This window comes from Lepidochelys kempii, chromosome 17 (genome assembly GCF_965140265.1).
Source record: "Lepidochelys kempii isolate rLepKem1 chromosome 17, rLepKem1.hap2, whole genome shotgun sequence".
Classification (NCBI taxonomy): Eukaryota; Metazoa; Chordata; order Testudines; family Cheloniidae; genus Lepidochelys; species Lepidochelys kempii.
Window position 1 is genome coordinate 5,380,255 of NC_133272.1, and position 23,364 is coordinate 5,403,618.

At 39.2% G+C, this 23,364-nt stretch overlaps 1 protein-coding gene across 2 annotated transcripts in view; it reads left to right on the forward strand.

Moving 5' to 3' along the window:
* The window catches only part of CLTC (clathrin heavy chain), a 53,335-nt gene extending 30,924 nt beyond the window's left edge, over positions 1 to 22,411 (forward strand). The window contains exons 11-33 of one of the 2 annotated variants that reach the window (XM_073315180.1): positions 410 to 547; positions 1,139 to 1,303; positions 1,478 to 1,658; positions 3,325 to 3,488; positions 5,428 to 5,553; positions 6,337 to 6,479; positions 6,990 to 7,224; positions 7,809 to 7,931; positions 8,055 to 8,200; positions 8,486 to 8,669; positions 9,228 to 9,420; positions 10,094 to 10,251; positions 10,573 to 10,737; positions 10,935 to 11,042; positions 11,240 to 11,407; positions 11,777 to 11,926; positions 12,567 to 12,698; positions 12,891 to 13,001; positions 13,268 to 13,438; positions 13,725 to 13,946; positions 15,532 to 15,552; positions 19,018 to 19,093; positions 20,967 to 22,411. In XM_073315180.1, coding sequence (XP_073171281.1) covers positions 410 to 547; positions 1,139 to 1,303; positions 1,478 to 1,658; positions 3,325 to 3,488; positions 5,428 to 5,553; positions 6,337 to 6,479; positions 6,990 to 7,224; positions 7,809 to 7,931; positions 8,055 to 8,200; positions 8,486 to 8,669; positions 9,228 to 9,420; positions 10,094 to 10,251; positions 10,573 to 10,737; positions 10,935 to 11,042; positions 11,240 to 11,407; positions 11,777 to 11,926; positions 12,567 to 12,698; positions 12,891 to 13,001; positions 13,268 to 13,438; positions 13,725 to 13,946; positions 15,532 to 15,552; positions 19,018 to 19,093; positions 20,967 to 21,091 — 3,405 coding nt within the window. In that variant the 3' untranslated portion in view covers positions 21,092 to 22,411. The remainder of the gene's footprint in view (positions 1 to 409; positions 548 to 1,138; positions 1,304 to 1,477; positions 1,659 to 3,324; positions 3,489 to 5,427; positions 5,554 to 6,336; positions 6,480 to 6,989; positions 7,225 to 7,808; positions 7,932 to 8,054; positions 8,201 to 8,485; positions 8,670 to 9,227; positions 9,421 to 10,093; positions 10,252 to 10,572; positions 10,738 to 10,934; positions 11,043 to 11,239; positions 11,408 to 11,776; positions 11,927 to 12,566; positions 12,699 to 12,890; positions 13,002 to 13,267; positions 13,439 to 13,724; positions 13,947 to 15,531; positions 15,553 to 19,017; positions 19,094 to 20,966) is intronic. The other variant, XM_073315181.1, reaches the window with a different exon arrangement.
* Positions 22,412 to 23,364: the final 953 nt, after the last annotated feature.

Genomic DNA, 23,364 nt, shown 5'->3' on the forward strand with positions numbered 1-23,364 from the left:
GCCAGTGGAGAAAGGGTATTAAATTGTCTCCTGAAGATGTGGCTTTTCAAAATTAATTTTTTCTAACACTGAAAAGCAATTTAAATTAAATAGGTAAGCTAAGCTTGTTTCAGCAGTGTTTCCAAGGAAGTGATAGCTCAGGTACTTAGCTCTGCCTTGTGAGGGGTTTCAAGCATAACCTGTTAATTGAAATTCCTCATCCTCATGAGGAGGCAATCCTACTATTACAAGAATACGAAACAAGTGCTCTCATTGATGGACTGGGATAATGCTAGTAAAATCAAACTAGATCTTGTGACTGCATCTAAACTTTCATATTTAAAAGTAAACTTGTTAACGTCTTGAAATGGAACCTTTACACTGAAACTAGTACTGCAGTTCCAAAATAGTACACTTCTTTTTTTTGCAGATAGTGGATGTGTTTATGGAGTACAACCTAATTCAGCAGTGTACTGCCTTCTTGCTGGATGCATTGAAGAATAACCGCCCTTCTGAGGGTCCCCTGCAAACACGTTTACTCGAGATGAATCTCATGCATGCACCTCAGGTATGTCTTATAGACGTCCTCAAACTGACAGTTGATCAGGTTTTTGTATCTTGTAACCAAACTTCCATCAGCATAGGTATGAAAAATTTTAGAAGATATTATAGTAGTTTATGGGTTTCAGCTTAGCTTAATATCTGACTAGATACACCTTTTAAAGTCAATGAAAATGAGTATAACTTTGCCTAGAACTAATTATTTCAAAAGCGTTTTTTGTTCCCAGTCAGATATTAAGCTAGGATCTACATATTTCAGGTCTAACAACTTCCCTGTTTATACTGTGCCATAATATTAAATATCAGGTTAAGCCAACAACCCTTTGTCCTCCCTCCCCCACCCCCCACCCCCCCCAAAAAAAAATCTGGATCTGGCTCCAAAGTTCATGCCTATGAACCTACCATTAACCCTGGCTCTAATTCTAGTGTCTTAAGTGACCTCTTTAAAATAGTCATGGGATCTTCTGTAGTTCAAGATTTCATTCTGATTTGGGTTAGTAATTTACTGTAGTTTTTCCTGATGAGTCGTATGCAGAATCTAATGTACAAACTCCAGAACTAGAATAAACCCATTCTTGTTCCAACTGTCCCTTTATAGGTTGCAGATGCTATCTTGGGAAACCAGATGTTTACTCACTATGACCGGGCTCACATTGCACAGCTGTGTGAGAAAGCTGGCCTGCTGCAGAGAGCATTAGAACACTTCACTGACTTGTATGATATCAAGCGTGCAGTAGTTCACACTCATCTTCTCAACCCTGAGGTACAGAATCCAAAATTTTGTAGAGGTTTGGCTAGCTTACCTTCCAGGATCTTAAAATTATCACACTTCAAGCAGTGTATCTTTCAAATTACAATATTTATGCAGCTTTAAAATTGGTGCTCCATATTTTTTATATGGAGAATCTTTTGTAATTATCTTGCTATCTCTCTCTAGTGGCTGGTGAATTATTTTGGCTCCCTATCAGTAGAAGACTCTCTGGAGTGTCTGCGTGCCATGCTTTCTGCTAACATTCGTCAAAACCTGCAGATTTGTGTTCAGGTAGCTTCAAAATATCATGAACAGCTGTCAACACAGTCACTTATTGAGCTGTTTGAGTCTTTTAAGAGCTTTGAAGGTAAGATGCAATGGGAATACTTTGTTTAGCATTACTTCACTTTCTTAAACATAATCTATTCTATTGCAGATGTAATAGTCTGTATGCTAGTGTGCATAGGAGTGCTGAGTCCATTTGGCAACCTGATAGACATTAGGAAGTTCCACTTTATAGGGCTTGTCTGACCCTCCAAAAGCAACAGTTTGAGAAGTTGGTCTAAATCCTACCATTTTGACTACTTCACTGTCCAATTGCACTCCTGCCAGGAAACTTCTTGGGTAAACTATTAAGTTTTTAGTAGATTCTTGGTGAAGGCCTTTAGAACAGACTGGTAAAAGGATCTCCATGGGGGAAAAGGGCAACGTGTGTCTGCATCAGAAACTTGTATACTTAAGAAAGCTGGCAGCTACTTCTCACCTTTTTTATGCTTTTCTAAACTCTGCTGGTGGCTACTCATATTTAGAGCTTAGTTCTGTATACTTGTATCTCCTCTACACCCACCCTCTTGTTGGCTAGTTTAGCCATTCCCCATTCATTTGTCAGTCCTTCTTTTTTACTGAACTCTTATCTACTTTCAGCATCTGTACAGGAAAAAAATATCCTAAATTGCTTACGTGGTACTGCAGATTTTGAACAGGCCAACATGCCAGTGGACAATGGGATCTGGAGTTGGGATAGGAATAGATGGAGACAATAGCCCTTGGAAAGCTTTTCTTTCCAACTTTTTGTATAAGGGAACATCTTGCCTCTGTCGTAGGTGAACAGGGTCCCCTTTCAAAGCTGCTTTCTGTATAAAAAGCCTGTAGCTAAACAGCATTGCCAAAAACTCACTATTAAGCATTAGCCTTTTGGCCATTTATTTCATTGAGACTTCAGGAAAGTGATTGTTCAAGAACGTTTATCTGACATGGCAGTTGCTTTACGCATGTAATTATTAAATAACACTTGACCTTAATCCTATTTTTGTGTGGCCTGTAGCAAGCTATCACCGCCTGCATTTGCGGGCAGTGAAGTAAGGAGTGTTAACAGTTGGCATAGCAGGATCAAACTTTGTGCAAGAGACATTAGATACGTGGAAAACTGAGCTAGCTGAATACTGCACACTTATTTATGTGTACCTACCAGGGAGCATCTTAGAAGCAGAGCTGCTGAATACTTTTCCAAAGTATGCCATGTATTCCATCCTCTCAACCATATGGGGAAATTAAAAATGGAAGTGAATGGCAGTTTCAGTTGGCCTGCTTGCACCATGATTCAGCTACAGCTTGAGTGTACAGGACCACTGACTGCCCAAAATGAAGGAAGGAGTGAATTTACCTAGCCAGACTGGACTATAAATCTTCAGTTACTTGCCCAGAGCAGATGGACTTGTGTAACGTATGCAGAGGGAGAGGGATGACTTGTGACTTTGCTATTGCTTGCATTGCTCCAAAGAGCCTTAAACTATCTTCTGTGCATGCTTTCTCTGTCACTGAAGAGATTACAGTACTGCACGTCAGCTACAATTCCACTTCTGTGTGGTGTTCCACTGTTTAGTTTCTCCAGTTCAAATATGTCTTAGGCATCCTATGGCTCCCTTGCTGCAGTCTGAGACTTATGAGAAGTCCTTAGAGCAAGCTGTCACATAATCAGCTTGATTTTTATTTGGTATGAAGACTATTCATATTGAGTCTTTGTTTCCCTTAAGGTCTATTTTATTTCTTGGGCTCAATTGTAAACTTCAGCCAGGACCCAGATGTGCACTTCAAATATATCCAAGCTGCATGCAAGACAGGGCAAATTAAAGAAGTGGAAAGAATCTGCAGAGAAAGCAATTGCTATGATCCAGAACGTGTTAAAAACTTCCTCAAGGTAAAGAGTTGACTAGCATTGCAGTATTTTCTATTTTGCAGCAGGATTGCTTGTTACTTATCCACTTCCACTAGGGTACACCACTAAGTAGTGATGTCTTGAGAACAGGCGCTCTGGATTGCACATAGACCTATGAAAGTCCAAAACAGTTCTTAATCTCTTTAAGCAGTTTCTAATATGGAGACTGTTTGGAATATAGGAAAGATGAATGCCGTTCCTCAGGCCACATGTGCATCCGTAAGTCAGCAGAAATTACCTGTATTGGAGGATACTGCTGAGCCAGTCTGTTCCCTAGCATCTTAGAGTTGGACACCATTGAATAAACAGTCATAACTGGAACATATGATGCCAGTTGGATTTAATTACGTGAGCTATAAATGGAAAAAGTTCTAGAAGTCACCTGTTAAGTCTTTTTTTCTTTTTCTTTTTTCCCACACTAATAAATGCCGTAATCTCAAACCCCACGTCAGTTTCTTACTACTACATGATAGCTGTTCTGTGAAAATAACTATTAGAGAATTAGTGGTATCCATAACATGCTCTACTGATGTCAGATCTTCAGGTTTGAGGCTAGAAAGATACCATGTATGAAGTTGAAAATCGGTAGCCAGTTGGCATTGTTACACTGTCTATGGCCATGTCAGTCAATACAACTACCTAAGGTTGTTTCTAAACACACTTGCCAGAGAATCAGCCTTTATCTGGGAACATTTCCTGCCTTCACATTTTGTCCTGGTTGTATAGCCATTTCATGGTGTGTGACAGCAAAATCTGTTAAATAGCATAATACACCTATTGCTGCTTAACACTTCTCTCATCTGTCATGTAGAAAAACTTTGTTTTAATGTCCCAGAAAATAAACTCTAAGGAAAAAAGTTGTTGTTATTGGGGGAAGATTTTTGTGTGTATAACTCAACAGGTCTTTCTGTTTACAACAAATTATCCTCAATGAATGGTTACTGTCAACAAATTCCTGATGGAAATTGTTATTTTTTGTGCTGTTCCTTGTGTCTGTGGAATGTGCAGGACATGTACCAGGTAAATCCCCCGGATTAGGTCTCCCAGTCTGTTAACTCCTTCAGTGTCGATTTGTATGTAGAATTACATTCTGGGATGTGCATGTTAAACAGCTTTCAGTAGCTGGGTCTGACAAGGTTGATTCTTCAGGGTACTCTAAATGTATAGTATTTGGCTGCCACTTTAGCTTATTTAGACATGTTGCCTTTTTGCCAGATTTTGGGGCATTCATTCCCAAAGGTCTTTAGACATGCAGATTACTGATGCACGCTCTGATTTTTTTGACCTCCTGCAGTCACAAGTCAGTGATTCAACAGTGCAGTAGTTTGGTAGGTTCTTAAGATAGATGTGACCCTGCATGGGTATCCTAGTTAAATTCAGAAACAGTGGGTTCCTTGGGGATGCCAGAAATGCTTCAGATTAAGGTGTGAGGTGAGGAAACTAGCTCAAATCATGCATATCTGGTCATCTCACACATGACTGAGACCACATCATCCTTAAAATGGTTTTGTTAGATTCCTGTTGCGATCCCAGAGTGTTAATCCTGCACACTGAACACCAGTGGCAGTTCACAAATGCTGAAGTATAGCTTAGGTTTGTAATACTCGTTGTCCTGTGTTGTAAAATTGTTTTTTGTAGATGTGGGTGTGCCAAGGACCAGTGACTGACATTTCAGATGGTTTTTTGCTCTAGATATTGTCAAGGTTTACACCTGTTTTATAATTCACTATGTGTGCATGGCTTCAAAGTGGGAACAATAGTAACATGCTGTCAGGTAAATTAGTTTAGGAAACCAAAACAGCTGAGATTTAAAAACAGTAAACTATCTCTGATCAGACTGGTCTCCTCAGACTTGCCTCATTTATCAACTTTCTCCAGTTTTAATGTAGTAATTCATATTTCTGCTTTTTTTCCTTTGCAGGAAGCAAAACTGACTGACCAGTTACCACTGATCATTGTATGTGATCGCTTTGACTTTGTCCATGACCTCGTGCTGTACCTGTATAGAAATAATCTCCAAAAATATATTGAGATTTACGTACAGAAGGTAAGAGCCATATTTCCAGAGGGACTTAAAAGCCTTCTGTCCAAATGGCTTAATATGGTCTCATCCAGTTTCTTTTCACAGGGACGGTCATGGCTACCAATGCATGCAATACCAACACCACAAAATCCATAATCTAAATCACTTCGAACAAACCGACTTCGAAGCTTGCTATCCATCTTGGAGAGGACGTTAACCATGTAACTTCCTTTGTGCTCTCAACAAATAGCTATATAATTTCAGAACACAAGCGGTCCTTCTCCTAATCACCAAGTGATTGGTTCTGCTTCTGGCCACCTTATTAGTGAAAACAGACCTTTTTCTGGGAAGGAGGGTTCAACCTCCAAAACATTTTTACTTGATTCTTCATTATTAATTCCTTCTGTTAGTACAACAAATCCATTCCCTCTCCATGAAAGCTAGTACAGCTGCTGCGTTTGAGGGGAATGCCACAATGGCCTAAAACACCTTTTTCTTTCCCCATAAAAATGAGAATAGCACATTACATACTTCACCTATTTATCTCTGTTGCTGAAGTCTGAGGAAGATGTAAGTTCTTGTCAATCTTCACATGATTGAGAAATCCATAGTATCTGCCTCAACCGGTCATGGTCTTCAGGAGCTTTTCTGAGCCCAGGTAGGGAAAATGAAGCAGGCCCACTTGAAGTTGAACAATATTCTAGCAATTCTCATACATGCAAATGGATTCTCAGGGAAGGAACATACAATCTCTCCATGGTTGGTACTCCAATTTGTCACTTTACTAAAGTGTTCTTGTTGCCCTAGGTGAATCCAAGCCGTCTGCCTGTTGTCATTGGGGGACTGCTTGATGTGGATTGTTCTGAAGATGTGATAAAGAACTTGATCCTTGTTGTGAGAGGTCAATTCTCCACTGATGAGCTTGTTGCAGAAGTAGAAAAAAGAAACAGGTATCCAACTCCACAAATAACCATCTCTGTACATGTTTCTGATTAGAGCTAATGTTTCTAACTTTAGTAATTTCTGATTGTTAGTTTGTGGTTAAAGCTTAGGGTCTGTCTGTAAAGGAAAAAGGTGTAGACCTTCATTAGGCTATCGTTTTATTACAGTGATTTAAATGATAAAAGACAAATTTATAGCCTTGTGACAAGTTTCTCCCTTAGTTTCCAGTAGTGTCCTGTATGGAACACTGGGGGGAGCTAATGGAAAAGAATAGATCTTTAATTGTAGACTCTTGAGGTGCATCTGGATGCTTTGATGGCATTGCAATTAAGACTTAATGGAGGTGGCTTTTGGTTTTTGGCATTCAACTAACTTGATAGCTTTCAATAAAGAAATTTTGAGAGAGAAATACACACAATGGTAGGAGGATGAGTAATGCCTTCAGGAAGAAACTGGGGAGGTCTCTTGGTTGGGTAGATCCTGCAGGCTTGTTAATAAAACTAATATATTTGTTCTAGGCTAAAACTGCTCCTTCCATGGTTAGAAGCAAGAATTCATGAGGGTTGTGAGGAACCTGCTACTCATAATGCACTGGCCAAAATCTACATAGACAGCAACAACAACCCAGAAAGATTTCTGCGTGAGAATCCCTACTATGACAGTCGTGTTGTGGGGAAGTACTGTGAGAAGAGAGACCCTCATTTGGCATGTGTGGCTTATGAGCGTGGGCAGTGTGACTTGGAGCTTATTAATGTGCGTATATCCAGTGAGTTCAGGGAAAATGGGGTGGAATCACCCACAAATTAAAAAAAAAACAACCTATTTGATCTTGGGGAAGAGATTTATGCACTACTGCAACAAACAGCTGCTTTTGCAGCAGAAGTTAAAAGTGGGAATTAACTGGCATAAGTATAGCACCATGACCTTTTTTTTTTTTTTAAAAGGCATGTCCCTGTTAGATTACTTTTTCATCTAAATGAAACTCCTCTTCCAAGGATCTGGTCCAAATTTGAAAGCAGTGAGATTGCTTTGAATTTCCAGTGACTGTGTTGTGGAAAGTCCTCCTCCAATTTCTGATATAAATCTTGAAATGAGCTTTATTTACTGTCAAACTCACACCACATAATTAGAAGTTAACTTGTTGGTCTTCCCAGTCCCAAGATTTGGAGATTTAGAAAAATCAGTGTCTCCTTGGTATGTTTCACCCTGGCTTAGCATAGGGGACTGGACTAGATGACCTCTTGAGGTGCCTTCCATCCTCACATTTCTATGAATCTATTAAGATTTGCTTTAAGTAATTTCAGATGACTTCACTTATCTACCTTTTTGTCACTTAGGTATGCAATGAAAACTCCCTCTTCAAGAGCCTCTCACGTTACTTAGTTCGCCGTAAGGATCCTGAATTGTGGGGGAGTGTACTGCTGGAAAGCAATCCTTACAGAAGACCACTTATTGACCAGGTATAGTCTCCCTCAAACTTCCTATTCATTTTAACATAATGACAGAACTAGCTATAATTGAAGGTGAAGTATTTGCAATTTGCTGACTATAGCTTATCCATGGCTTGACTCTTCTGTCTCTAGGTTGTGCAGACTGCACTGTCTGAGACGCAGGACCCTGAAGAAGTGTCTGTTACTGTAAAAGCTTTCATGACTGCTGATCTTCCCAATGAGCTCATTGAACTGCTGGAGAAAATAGTTCTTGATAACTCTGTGTTCAGTGAACACAGGTGCGTAAAAAGTTCTAAACCATATATAGGCAGCTACAACAGACTTCACTGAAGCAGTCTAGCTCTGGGCTAGGGCTTGCTGCAGTAAAAATTCCAGCTGCTTTGGGGAGTAAACATAATTTTGGGGAGCTGCTAAAGTTCACTCTTTGGTTTGGGGATGAGAGTTTAGGATAAGGGCCTTGGATTTGAGTTTCATACAGTATTCACCTCTAACAATAGCCAGTGGTTTTTAATCTGAAGTAACTGACTCGGCACTCACTAATTGCTTTGTCTGTTTCTTACTAGGAACCTGCAAAACCTCCTTATTCTCACAGCTATTAAAGCTGACCGTACTCGTGTCATGGAATATATCAACCGTCTGGATAATTATGATGCTCCAGATATTGCTAACATTGCTATCAGTAATGAGCTTTTTGAGGAGGCTTTTGCCATCTTCAGGAAATTTGATGTCAACACCTCAGCTGTGCAGGTATCATAAATTCTAGTCTGATTCTACAATTAGGAAATCTTTAAGCTTTTGAGACAGCATAAAAGCCTGAATAGTGGAGTGTGCTCCTGGCTCTGCTGATGTGTGCTTTTTTTTTTTTTTTAAAGTGGACTACCAGCAGAAGCATCTCCTTCCAAAGATGACAGGACTGTCACTTTCCTATTGCTTCCTGGCTTATCTAGTTTCTCTCTCAACTGCTGAAATTTTGCCTCTATTTTGATTATACAAACCTTGAGTGTTTGAAGTAAAAGCTACACAGCTGAGTTTAGACTTTAACTATATTCTACTTAAGCATTCTTAGGCTTGCCCCTTCAGAGTTCTCCTGCAGAAAGTGGAAGAGAAGTAAGCAGTTCTTGGAAGAGTCATGCTGAGCGTTAGCAAGACTGGCTCTCAAAGAACCAACAACAAACCTTGATTACTTCCTGGTCTAAAGAAGAAAACAGAACTAATGGGTTGAGTGCAACTCATTAGTTCTCTGGAAACTTAAGACTAATGTTTTTTTCTGTACTGATGGTGACTGACATGCTACCATTTCCTCAGGTATTGATTGAACACATTGGAAACCTGGATCGTGCCTATGAATTTGCTGAACGCTGCAATGAGCCTGCTGTGTGGAGTCAGCTTGCTAAAGCCCAGCTTCAGAAAGGGATGGTAAAAGAAGCAATTGACTCCTACATTAAAGCAGATGATCCTTCCTCCTACATGGAAGTTGTTCAAGCTGCCAATGCTAGCGGTAGGATTTTCAGTTTTTGTTTAACTGAATCTTCTGTGCTGTTCTGGTATGTTCGGATATCTGAAGTTTAACCAAAGCATGTCATTTAAATGACTACAACAGCTGACGCTACGATCTGAAACTCTTACCTGCTAGTGTTATGGGTAGCACTAAATTCTGCTGAACTAGAAAATGTGAGATCTGTATCTCATAATACTAAAATGATCAAAGGTCAAAACTCAGGTTGACAGCATTCCTCAAATATGGTTGATCAAATGAATATATATCACTACTAGCTCCTCTGTAGTTCTTGCTGCCCTCTCCTGGTCAGCTGTCCTAGCTGCAGAGTTAAATTTTCACTAGGCTTCTGAATTCCACATAGTGAGAACTGCTTTTTAACAACTCTAACGATAGTAAAGTAAAATGCAAGTTAACTGATAGAGCTTTAAATGTTTCCTATAGTAAAAGGGCAACAATTAACTCAGATCATTATAGTCTCTAGCATGAGAGGCTGGCCACTCATAATGGCAAATTCTCTTGCCTTGGTCCTGGCTAAAGTAATGTTTGCTACCTACAGAAATTATCATTGTAAAACTAACTTAACAGAGCAAACTTCTAGTCCTGTTCATTCTCAAACTATAGGTGATTCAATCATGAAAAGTTACCATTTTTAATGTGAAGTTGCTTCACCTAGGGAACTGGGAAGAGCTGGTGAAATACCTACAGATGGCACGCAAAAAAGCACGAGAGTCCTATGTGGAGACAGAACTCATTTTTGCTCTTGCTAAAACAAATCGTCTAGCTGAGCTGGAAGAATTCATAAATGGACCTAATAATGCTCATATACAGCAAGTGAGTTTCTGCTCTTGGTTCCTTAGCTGTCATAGTAATAGGATTTTGGGGTTCAGCCAGTAAGAATGCCAAGCTTTGGCCTGCCAAGAATTTATTGGGTTGAATGTGATGTGATGTAGTTCTTCAAGAAGTCTAATAAAATACAAAAAACTTGAGGCAGAGTTCACTTTTGTCTAATAGCTTTAGACATACTAGCTAGTGGCTAGAACTTCCTCAGACTTCAGAATGGATCTAATTTTAGAAATCCTTTAAGATCAGTTTCACTATAAAATTCTATTCTTGTGGCTAGTCTAGAAGACTAACGTTCCAACTTAATCTTAGGTTGGTGATCGCTGCTATGATGAGAAGATGTACGATGCTGCTAAGCTATTGTATAACAACGTGTCAAATTTCGGCCGTTTGGCATCCACATTGGTTCACCTAGGTGAATACCAAGCAGCTGTTGACGGTGCTCGGAAAGCAAACAGCACTCGAACATGGAAAGAGGTAAATTACCCTGTCTTACGAGTTCAGCTCAGTAAAATATCAAAAGAGGTTGCCTCGGAGATTATATTTAATCTTACCAACAGTGTTTCTTAAATCCTAATATACCTATGTTGACAGGATTCTTCGGTATACAATTGGATAGAGCTGTGCTTTTTCATAAACTGGACAAAACGTAATTGTTATCACTTGAATTTCAGGTTTGCTTTGCATGTGTTGATGGGAAAGAGTTCCGTCTAGCCCAGATGTGTGGACTTCATATTGTAGTGCATGCAGATGAATTGGAAGAGCTCATCAACTATTACCAGGTAATGACGAGCACATGTACTAGATACTCCTAATTCTAATGCTACTGAAAGCATCAACCAAAATATGCCTGCACAGATGCTACTGTAACTCGGAGTTACAGGATCACCTTTGCTTCAAACTTGGCATGCTGTCTCTTTATCCATTTAGTACCTAACTTCTTGCTACAGCTGTCTCTTAACTGCACCTGTCTCTTAAGGATCGTGGATACTTTGAAGAGTTGATAACTATGTTGGAAGCAGCATTGGGACTTGAGCGTGCCCACATGGGAATGTTTACAGAGCTAGCAATTCTCTACTCCAAATTCAAACCCCAGAAGATGAGGGAGCACTTGGAACTATTCTGGTCCAGAGTCAACATTCCCAAGGTAACGGTCTCGAAACCTATGTGAGGGGTAGTTTTAAACCGTTCTAGATAGCCTGTAGAACAGTTTGTTGCATAAACTAAATTTTAATGAAATTACAAGATTTTCACACTTAATAAAACCACCTGATCTATTAAGCTTCAACACTAACGAAATACCAAGATAAAAGTAAATCAGTGCTCTGAAGTTAACTGATGGATTTCAAAGCTGAAAGAGTGCTGAAAGCTATTGATGACCAAGCACTGGCTGAAAACCACTAACCTGTGTTATGCAGGAGGTCAGACTAGATTATCATAATGGCCCCTTGTGGCCTTAATTTTTTTTTTTTTGCTCTATTAAACTTGTATTTAAACACTTACATTCTGTGTATAGGTGCTAAGAGCTGCAGAACAAGCCCATCTTTGGGCAGAGCTGGTGTTCTTGTATGATAAATATGAAGAGTATGATAATGCCATCATCACAATGATGAATCACCCAACAGATGCATGGAAAGAAGGACAGTTCAAAGATATCATCACTAAGGTACTGCCTGATCTGGTGTGAGAAATGCCTCTTTAAAGGCAACACTGTTCTGCATGTTTGATTTGTATTCTAGCTAATGGCCTCCTGATTAGAAGCTATCCTAGCTTAAACTGGTACTAGTTTCAGCATAACATTTTTCTCTTCTACATCACTATCTTTAAGCTTATGTCAGGGATCCTGGATCTATGGTAAAATACCAAGTAGACTTACAATGCCACAAATGATTAGATTACCCTTTGAAGGTTTATATTTAATCAAATAGCACAAAATAAACTGAGCAAATCTGAAATCTCTAAAGCAAAATTTCTTAATGCTGGCAGACATGCTTTAGGTAACTTAAGGGTCTTATGACAGGTTTCAGAGGAACAGCCGTGTTAGTCTGTATTCGCAAAAAGAAAAGGAGTACTTGTGGCACCTTAGAGACTAACCAATTTATTTGATAATATAATATAATATAATATATATAATATAATATAATAATAAATTGGTTAGTCTCTAAGGTGCCACAAGTACTCCTTTTCTTTTTAAGGGTCTTATATTCATTAGAGGTAACGAACCAGAAAAATCCATGCAGAAATACATAAACACCATGAAACAAGTATGTAAAGATCTATTAAATGATCCTCTGTGCTGTCTCTAGGTGGCCAATGTGGAGCTGTATTATAAAGCAATCCAGTTTTATTTGGAATTTAAACCCCTCTTGCTCAATGATCTGTTGATGGTGCTGTCTCCCCGGCTGGATCATACTCGTGCTGTAAACTTCTTCAGTAAGGTAACTGGTTTTCATTTTCCTATAATTATGAGAGACTTTACAAGTGGAGATGAAGCATTTGGCTACATCTAAAGGTTTACAACTCCAGTTGAGTAAATGACAGTGAATGTATCTGCGACGGACATCTATAAGCTTATGGTGTGCTATATTGTTATATTCAGGATTCTCATGTCAAAACTTCTTCTCTTAAAGGCTAAACAGCTTCCACTTGTTAAACCCTACTTGCGCTCAGTTCAAAACCACAACAACAAATCAGTGAATGAGTCTCTGAATAATCTCTTCATTATAGAAGAAGACTATCAGGTAGGCTTTTTTAAAAAAAAAAATTGCCCTTGTTTAAAACACCTTTCTTTTGTGAATGCTAATTGGTAGAGATAGCTAATTGGTATAACTATGCATCCATTAACTGCAGTAACAAACTGCAGGATTACTTTAGATCTGAAAATAGACTCAAAAGTTTGAGCAAAGGAACTCTGCAAACAGCTCAGGTGGTATCAAACGTAAATTGGTTGACCCTTTCTGGAACACAAGCACTGACGTTTGAATGACTACATTCTATTCCAATTCAGGCTCTTAGGACATCTATAGATGCCTATGACAACTTTGACAACATCTCCCTTGCTCAGCGTTTGGAGAAGCATGAGCTGATTGAGTTCAGAAGAATTGCTGCATATCTCTTTAAAGGCAACAATCGCTGGAAACAGAGTGTAGAACTTTGCAAGAAAGACAGACTATACAAGGTAACAGACTGGAATATAGAACATTAAAGCTATGCAGACCTATGTTCACATAGCTTACTTTAATACTAGTATGAGTGATCCTACCCCCTTTGATAGTATTGCTATAATGTACTTCAAAAGCTGTTTTTGTGCATCTTGGAAGTCTAAATCCCCAAGATAGCTTTTTTTGGAATGGCTCATTACTGCTTTGACCAAACTTGGCATGCCTAGCACAGTTCCTGCTCCAGCATATTAGATGTGGCTCTTTTAATGAGAGGTTTTGTTCTTTGTTCGTGTTCTTTTGTAGGATGCAATGCAATATGCTTCAGAATCCAAAGATACAGAGTTAGCAGAAGAATTGCTGCAGTGGTTCTTGCAGGAAGAAAAGAGAGAATGTTTTGGAGCTTGTCTCTTCACCTGTTATGACCTTCTAAGGCCAGATGTTGTCTTGGAAACTGCATGGAGGCACAACATCATGGACTTTGCCATGCCCTATTTTATTCAGGTCATGAAGGAGTACTTGACCAAGGTAAAAGCTATTTCTGTTGGTTGAGACTTTCACCTGCCACTAATCTTGATATTGGCTTTGTCAAATGTCTGCCTTGACTTACGTTCACTCTTATTTTCAGTTCATCAGGGGAGAAAGGCTTCACTTTTAAGTGATACCTGCTAGGAAAAATGAAACACCCACAGATAGTTCCCTAGCTACTAGTTAGAAGAACTTGCATCTGTAATAGTTCTCTGCTGAACCCATAGATAATGTGAATCTAGTGCCAAAATTTTCTCCTTGTCAAAGAACTGTTCTTCTCCTACACCCCTCCCTCCTCCCCCCCAGACTATAGGGAAATCTGGAAACTACCCATGCATTATGGGTTAGCATTCCGAGAGAACCTTTTGTTTAGTGGACAGGAATATTGGAACAGATGTTTTATAAACACTCTTAAATCTACATGTCTGCCATGCTCTTAAGTGGAAAAAATTAGTGTTTTGCATAGCTCAGCAATTACTTGAATAATCAAAGGATACAGTGAATTGAAATATGACTAATTGTAATCCTCTCAATCTAGACTCATTTTGGAGTGGAATCTCTGAAATGTAAGTGTTTATGAAGCAGACTACTTGAACATATGTTCAAGGACATAAGACACGCAACTCTAGTTTTAACTAGCCTCTTTTCACGCTTGCTTGCTCTTTTGTTTGAAGAAACTCCTTTATTTTTAGGATGCTTTCCTTCCAGCAAGACTGTCCAGATAAATCTGACTATAGAGGAATTTTTTTCCTCTGGAGCTTTAAACTTTCCGTTGTGGGTATGCTTTATGTATGTGTGAACCTCCAGGAAAAAGCCACAAGCTATTTAACTGTAGCACCTGTTAGTTTTTAAGTGTTTTCAATTCCAGTGTCACCAGACTTTTCTTGGACAACTTCAGCTACGCTGACTTTGAGCATTTTTTGTCAATCACTTTCGATACAACTTATTCTTTGGATTCTCTAATTTTTATGATAAAGCTTCTACAGCTAGGGGCTACTAGGTAACCTTATTTTGAGTGATAAAACAAGTAATGCACATTTGGTTGCACAGAGGGAGGATTTGCCTGTTGATGTTCAAAGGGTTGGTGTGGTGTGCTTTTGCTTTTTTTATGGCAGTTTTAGAGCCACTTGTTGCAGAGTCAAACTAGTGCAGAGAAATTTTTGGTTGAAAGCAACTGGTGTTAGTGCTTTAGAAAACTTTTTCAAGTGTGTATCCTATTGGTGATTATGGGATACTTTGACATCAGTCCCAACTAATATAACGTTACCTTTGAGTGTGTGCACTCTAGTCTTGAATTAGAACTTTAGTGCATATATATTTAAACCTCGAGTATAAATGCTGCAAAAGGATTTACCTTATTGTATTCCTAGTTTGACTTATTAGTCAATAAAATCTAATGACCAATACAAACTACAGCTGGCTTTCTGAATCAGATACTTCTGGTGTTTCCTTTTGTTTTTACTCTTTTTCTTGTATCTTATCAATTGTTTCTTCCCTGATTCTTATGTTGCTAATTCTACCATTATATGCTACATATGGAATTTGATTTTTTTTTTCTAAGCTGCACTTCTGAATTCCTTTGCAGGTTGATGCAATAAAGGAAAAGGTGAAAGTTGATTCTTTTCCATCTTTAAGTCTGGAGGACTAAGTCTAAAGAAACTGCATGAGTTTTCTTTCCTACCTTTACTACACTGCTGCTACTGCTTTTTTCCCAACAATATCTCACTAAAGCCTCTGCAAATTGTTTAAAACTACAATAGTTAGAACTGTAGGACAAAAGTAGATACACTTGCTACTAATCGGCTAATAGACTCTTCAGGAAGGGCAGAAGGCTGATCAGTTGGATCACAGTCCAAGTACTAATTTAAAGATACTAATGTTGACCAATACTGTTCAGAAGAAATTGACTGTACAAAACAGCAGGAATTGACAATAACCACTTTCTCTGCAAGCAGCAGTAATTAAAGCTATTCCAGCTCCAGCCAGAGACTCTGGTTTAACAAGGAAGTTGTCATATGTACATTCTTTAGCAGCAATTTTTGCAAATTTATAAGGACTGTGATCCAGTCTGATTTATTGATTCTTACTAATGTGTGTGCTGACAGTAGGCAGAATAGATACTAGCTGCTTCAGAAGAGACTTTTCCTCATGTTTCTTCAGGTTTCCAGTTCTTATGGTGCTAGTCTGTTTTGATGCAGTAAGTTAAAACTTAAGCTATTGTATCAAGTCTTGTGTTTTACCCTCCCCCTCCTCATAACATTCCTCATAGCTGAGCAAAAGAGAAGACTGCCTTCAGGGCTCTTCAGCTTCTTAAAAAACAAAACAACAAAAAACCAACCTCTTGCTACCTTTCCAAAAAACCCTTGTAACGTGGTAATGCTAAAACTTGAACTCTTTTGATGCCTGTCTGGCACTTGCCTGTTGTTGCTCAATTATGCCCAGCCTGCGGGCAGATTCCAAAGCTTCTGTCCATCTGTTTTCTGTACCCTATACCCACTCCCAATTTTCCTTGGAACATGAGCCATGCTGGCATAATTTGTCTGTTAAATGTGGTTGGGCAAAGGGCAGGCAAGCTTATATAAAGGGCTTGAAGACTAAATCCGTGCAAACTACCATCTGCTGTTTATACATCCATCTTGGTCACCACTGGAACTCAAGGCTAACCTGAGTAAAACGCATCACGTAAGGTCCTTCAGCAGCTAGTAGGTGAGGCAGTAAGAAAGCGTGTGTGTGGAAAAAAGGTAATTGAACTGCAGTGTCTGCATTATTAAACTAAGCATGTACAACAGTCATTGCAATTACATCCCACTATTCCTGAAGCTACGAAGCATTGCTGTGGGCTGCGTGTGGTTTTTGGGGGGAGCCTGTATGGCAATCATCTTCAGATCTCACTACTTGCTTCAGTACTCTTGCCTCTTTTTCATGCACACATAACACCAAAATAACATTGAACGCATGTTACTACTTTTCCTCTGCAGCTTATTGCAGTCTTTGTGGAAAAGCCTTTTTAATGCAGTTTACTTTACTAAAGCAGTGTAAGAGGGCACTGAACCCAGTGATGCTTAATCAAGTGGTGTATAAGGATCACTGTCTTCAGACTTTTAACAAGCTTGTGTTCATAATTAAGTTCCATATGTGTGGTGGTTTTTTAAGAGGCCTCTAAACCAGGTCAGATAAAGGAAAGGCAAACATAAGAGACTTCAAACAGAATATTCTGGGCTAGGGGTTAGCCAAATATATGGAAACCTGAAACTTTCTGCTTAGCTGTTGCTGCTACTCCAATATTCCACTATCCTATGCAGAGCCTATCTGGATCTATGCTTCAGCATTTCAACACTCCCAGCTAGTCTAGTTAATCCCATTTTATTTTTGAAACAGACTTTAATGTTGAATGCAATTTTTTGAATAAGATTTTTAATAGCGTTCTTTCTGTTGTGACTCTAACTTGACAATTGACTTTCTTCAGTGCGGTGTCTAACTTCTCAAACAAGATTCTGCTACTCATCCCTGATTGAGCGAGAGATGCGACAACTCTCAAATGCCAATACTTGTATTTCGTGCATGAACTGTGGCCTGGTAACTGGGGTCACAAGTGAATATATGGATTCATAAAACCATTAGACTCCATAATGTAGTTCATTTTCTGACTGAAGGACGGCTTGCTTCAGAATGTTTACAACCAATGCTAGTTCTTGTGTCCTCAGTTTGGCAGTCCTTTTTTTAATGCTCTTATGGACATCTGGCATAGTTCAAACAAAGATACATCAAAGTTCTGGGGTACCAACTAGGGAAGTGATCTCAGAGCTCTGTTTAGTATCTGTGGGTTGTGTTCCTTTGAGTTGTCAGTACTTAAGGAGGAAACTACTGGCACAATGATGCTACCTTAGTGCAACTCCAAATAGAGAACTTCATCTTCGGTATCATAAGATGTAGAACATTTGAGTCTGTCTCTGTGGTAGCTATGACTATAACTGTATAGCAGCTAGATGAATCCTCGGAAGTGGTGTGGAATAGTCAAATAAGCAACTTCCCAAAACAAAGCTATAGTTTCTATTCAGGGGTGGGGGGAAGAGAAGGAAGACTAGCCAACTAATAGCAAAAATACACTAAGATCTAACATGCACCTAACCAGTTTTCAGTAGCCCTAATGTGATTAGGGTGAAAACACACATTTGGGGGGGGGAGGGGAGAACCTATCAGTATCTGATCCACATAGCTGACTTACTCTGGCCTCCTGTGCAAATACAGTGGGAGCTGGGCATTTATGCACCTATACTCTGATACTGCTCTCTGTGCAGTGTGGCTCTGAAGAACTTGCCCCATAGTTTGACTTTGCTTTTTAAGTCTATGCATTCCCTATACAAAGTTAGAAACTGCATGAGTGAACAGACCGACTTTTCCCTAGGGCTGTTAGTTTCACTAACTTCTTGATGCTCAAGTGAAATGTCAGATGCTGTCGACTGATACTGTTAAGTATTCATAACTATTCTGTGCCCTTGTAAGAATTTTCTCTTAAACAGAAGTTCTAGACTGGAGACATTTGTCTAGTTCAAGAGTTTCTTGTTTATTGTGAATGAGAACGGATAATCTTCTAGTTGCTGCACACTCTTGTTGAAGTGTGGTGCCACGTGTGTGTGTGTGTACCAACTTGGTACAATCTTATGTTGTCTTCACACTAGTTTGACAAACTTTCTCTCTACATTCTAAAGCTGCTGGAGTGCTAAAATGACTCCAGTGAACTTTCCTTACAGTATTTTAAATATGGTCAAGGATTTTAAAAAAACACAATAATTGGTTGCCCCTGGCTGGGACCTTGCATGCCAAATTTCAGCCTGGTGTGAGCTTTTTACAGCTGTCCTGTAAATCCTTCCAGGGGGCTTTCTCATGGAAAAATGCTGAGACAAACGACTGCAGCAATATCAATGTTGCTACTTGAATTTGTAAGCAGTGGTCTTCTCTTGAGGGTGGTTAATGTACATGAAGGCTTTTCCACGTCTCTGCCAGAAAAATAAGTAACATGTTTCTATAGAGAGGGGTGGTAGTTTTAATTATTGGGCCTTCATATTTCCAGGTGGATAAACTGGATGCCTCAGAGTCGCTGAGAAAGGAAGAGGAGCAAGCTACAGAAACACAACCTATTGTTTATGGTAACCTTTCTTTTGATTCACTTATCACTAATCAGTGTATTAATGTCCAGATACACAATTATGCACTAAATATTGGTATTGATATTGCTTCCAAAGTTCAATGCATAACACTGACAAGCCACCTCTCCCTACCCATATCCAAAGCAATAGCTCTGAAAGTGGGAAGTTTCTGCTAATTAAGCAGGGTGATGTTGGTTTGAGACTAGTCTGACAAGCAGTATCTAAATTCTACATTAACTCTGCCAAGTCTGTTTTGAAAGTAATCCATATGGTGTTTGGTGCTTCACTGCCCTTGTAGGAGGCTGGCTGACGATTGCACAGCCCTCTTAAATCGCACATACCCCAACATGTTCAAGGAACTCTTACCAAAGGTAAATATTAACCATACTTCAGAGGACTAGAAATCTGGAGACATACATGCTGCTTCAGCTTCATTCCTCACCTCTCTTCCCCCTTTAGTCCCGCACCCCACTCTTCCACACTTCAGCTAATCCCCTCCTAACTGAATCCACCCAAACTAACCACTGCTGTCATAACCTTGTTCACTTTGTATTATAGCATAGCATCCTCCCACATAAGTATTTTTAATTGTAAGCCCTTTGGGCAAGGGAATGTTTGCTCCTCTGTACAATGCCTTGCACAACAGGGTCCTATTTTTTGCTTGGTCCTTGGGCACACCATACAATTAAACTTTTGTGAAGCAAAATAGAACACAAGTATCAAGAAAAACACGTTCTGCTATGGGAAGGTTGACGATTCACAGACTGATCTGTGGCAATACCTATAGACATATGTACCAATCATACCTAAACTTGCAATAAAATGCAGAATGCCATGGAGATAGGTGAAGGGCAAATGTGCAAAATCACTGGCACAGTCCATAAATTATGTAACTCTTTGTGATGGAACATGACTGTTCCAAGTAAATTTCTCAAAAGTGTATGAAAATGAGAAAGGGATAAACAGAATAGCTTTAATATACTTACCTCATAGTAGAAAATCATGTTGCATAAATTTAAATGTTTGCCAATTTATTCCAGTTGGCATAATATTTTTTTAAATTGGAACATAAATGACTTTGAGCAAATCTGGACAGGAACAGTTCTGTGACCAGAATACTGAGCTACTATGAGTATCTAGAAAATACCTCAAAGTCCCTATACAGTATTGCCTTCCTCACTATTTAGTTGGTTTTGCAGTAAAATTACACTAGGGTTTGGCAGCTGGTCCAATAAATACAAGAAAGCAGTGACAAAGTGGGAGTAAACAGAAGGTTGTTACAGCACTTGGGTATTGGGTGTAAATTTGAGGGTGGGGCCTGATTGTGGTGAGCCACTATATTAAACTGTCTGACCTAAAATGCATAATCAAGACTAATCCAAACTGATCGGGGATTAGAGGGACTGGGCTAGGACATTGTGTAGGTGAAGGTGGATAAACATCTCACTGCGTCATAGGGAAGTAAACTTATTTTCCATTCCATCTTCTACAATATATGCTACAAGTAGCTTCTAGAAACTAAAGCAAAGCATCTAAATCCATGTACTTCCTTAGATCTCTCGAGGAAAGATCCTTTAAACATGGCTGCTTCTAGAAAAGATGCTGATAGCTCCTTTCTATAAACTAGGCAGAACAGAAAACTCAAAGGCAGTGGAAGGTAGATTATCAAGGACTCAGTAAAATGTTTGAGGTGGTCAAATAGCCTCACCTCCATAGGTAATCTCCTTCCCTAAATGTATTTTATCAACATTATTGTAAAAACTAATTATTGTACATCTTTTCTACAGTTCCTGGGAAAGAAAGTAGAAATAGGCAAACTGCAGTAACTAGAACAGACTGAAATAGTTAATCATTTTACTCTTCCCATTTTCAGGTCAGCCACAGCTAATGTTGACAGCAGGACCCAGTGTTGCAGTCCCCCCACAAGCACCTTTTGGCTATGGCTACACCGCACCTCCATATGGGCAACCTCAGCCTGGTTTCGGGTACACCATGTAAGGTGCAGTGCAAGTCAATCCGGAGCTAGCAAATTTTCTTACTGAAACTCCACTGTCCCTCCAAGCTTCAACTCAAACTGGGAAAAGCAAGCATTTTGCCTTGTGTTCTTGTAACCTTTATTTCATGAAGGACTATGGTTTTCTAGCGCAAACTGTTTGGATCACACCTATGTTCAATCTTTTTTCACATTCCATGTCATTTAGATTTTACTTTGAAAGGGGAATAGCTTAAATGTTTTTGTTCAAGTGGGCTCTTTTTTGCAGGACTGCTTCTTAACATTAAAACAGGCTGTTGTGGAGATTCCAATTTGCACTCTGTAGTGTTAAGAAACTCGAATATTGAATCTTGCGTTCAGTGTATGTGAGCAGCTGACAATATGTACTGTCTATCTAAATGCATTTAAGTCTCATTGTATATTCAAAGAAAATGCTAAAGCAAAGATATTTCTATTTGAACTTGCAAGATGGCCGATGACAGACAACACTAATCAGCATATCCTACTCTGGATTGCATAGCTCTTAAAATGATTTAAAAATGCGTATGGACAACCTTGCCTGATTTTTAAAAATGAGTAAAATTTCCCTTAACCTATGCAGGTTTTGCTTATAGAAAATGCTAGTGTTTTGCTCATTCCATATGTAACAGATGACCTTATGTTTTTGTGCTGTATCCTGTGCTTTTTGTGGGATCATTCCATTTGGGAACAGAGCACCATGATTCCAATCTGTGTATTTACTAACCCTGCCCTGAGGTTTGTGTATGTTGGATATTGTGGTGTTTTAGATCACTGTTTTGAGTGTACAGAAGAGAGAATTCAAACAATATTGCTGTTCAGTTTTGTCTGTGCAATTTGAAATTACTCGAATTTAAAAATAAATTACTGGACTGTGGACATCCTGTATAGTGGTAGTTTCACTTATGTATCTTTCTCTTCAAAACTAACCTAACCATCGAGACCAACTATTCCTGTAGATTCACTTGGTGTCAAGGGCCCAAGTTCAGACAGCATTCCTAGGTTAAGGGAGGGGCCATCATCTTAGCAAAACAAATTGAGAATGGAGACTATTGGAAAGTGTCTTGCACTGATGGATTATGCAGTAAATATGTATTAATGCTTTTCCTATAGCGAGGACTATACCAGACAGTTGAAAATAGCACTTTTCAAAAATTGGCTATATGTGGTCAGCTACAGCATCTTAACTGGGAGATACTTTAAGGTCGTAGTCTGTTTCAGTTAAACTGACAAAGATCATGTTTTAGGTATGTTAAGTTGCCTTAATATATTTAGCTTCAAATAAAATTGACTTAAATGTTTGACAATGCTGAATACTGTCATATTTGAGTATGCAATTTGAATGCATCTGTTGCTAGAGGCACTGATACCCATACCAAATCAATCCATGAAAACTTAGCGTTTCTGTTTCAGCCATAGCACAATCTTAATATAGTGGCTGGTTATGAATTTTGTTAAAACCAACTTCTGCTGAAATGAACTTTAAATCTAAGTGTGCTCCACTCCCTGGGTTTTTCCTGATCACTTTCAGTTTGATGAATCAGGTCTGTCACCTTATAAGGAAGTTGTTATGCTCTACAGGGGGCTGCCTCTTGAGTCAATATGAAAACTTAGGATGCTACATTTTGCACCAGTTTATCTATCTATTAAGGAGTGGTTCAATGGTGGCACATGTCAGCAGTACTCCAAAATTTGCATCTACTACTTTGGTTTCTAAATTGCATTTGATGTATAAGCACTGCATGGATTGGGTCTTGCTGCCTGAGACTTCCAGTGCCATCAGTTCCGTCTGCTCATCATGGATGAGCACCCTCTGTTCAGAGTAGAGGAGCTGGCAGTACAGCATTCTCTGAAAGGGATCCTCTGCTCTGGAATTGGCTTTTCTTGTCCAAAATGGCTCAAATCTTGACCTGGGGCCTACTGAGACATTTACACGGGCTGCTGTGGAGGCAGGGGCACCAAGAGGCTTGTTTGGGTCCCCTTTTATCTAAAATGTACAGATAAGCTAATTTGCCAAAGCTGGAAGCTTGCCCAACTAATGTACATCTGTGCTCAAGTACATAACCCTAAATGATCAGACTTCACTACTGGAGCCATAAAGCTAGACTGCTTCAAATTGTCATGACAAATCGGACCATGTCCCAAGGGTTTGGGTAGCCCTTAACTCTCTAGGTGACAATGGAGAAGAGAGTCATGAAAGAGTAAACTTATTTCCATTTTTGGTGTAGATAGGCTTATCCTAAAACCTAGTGAAGTAAAC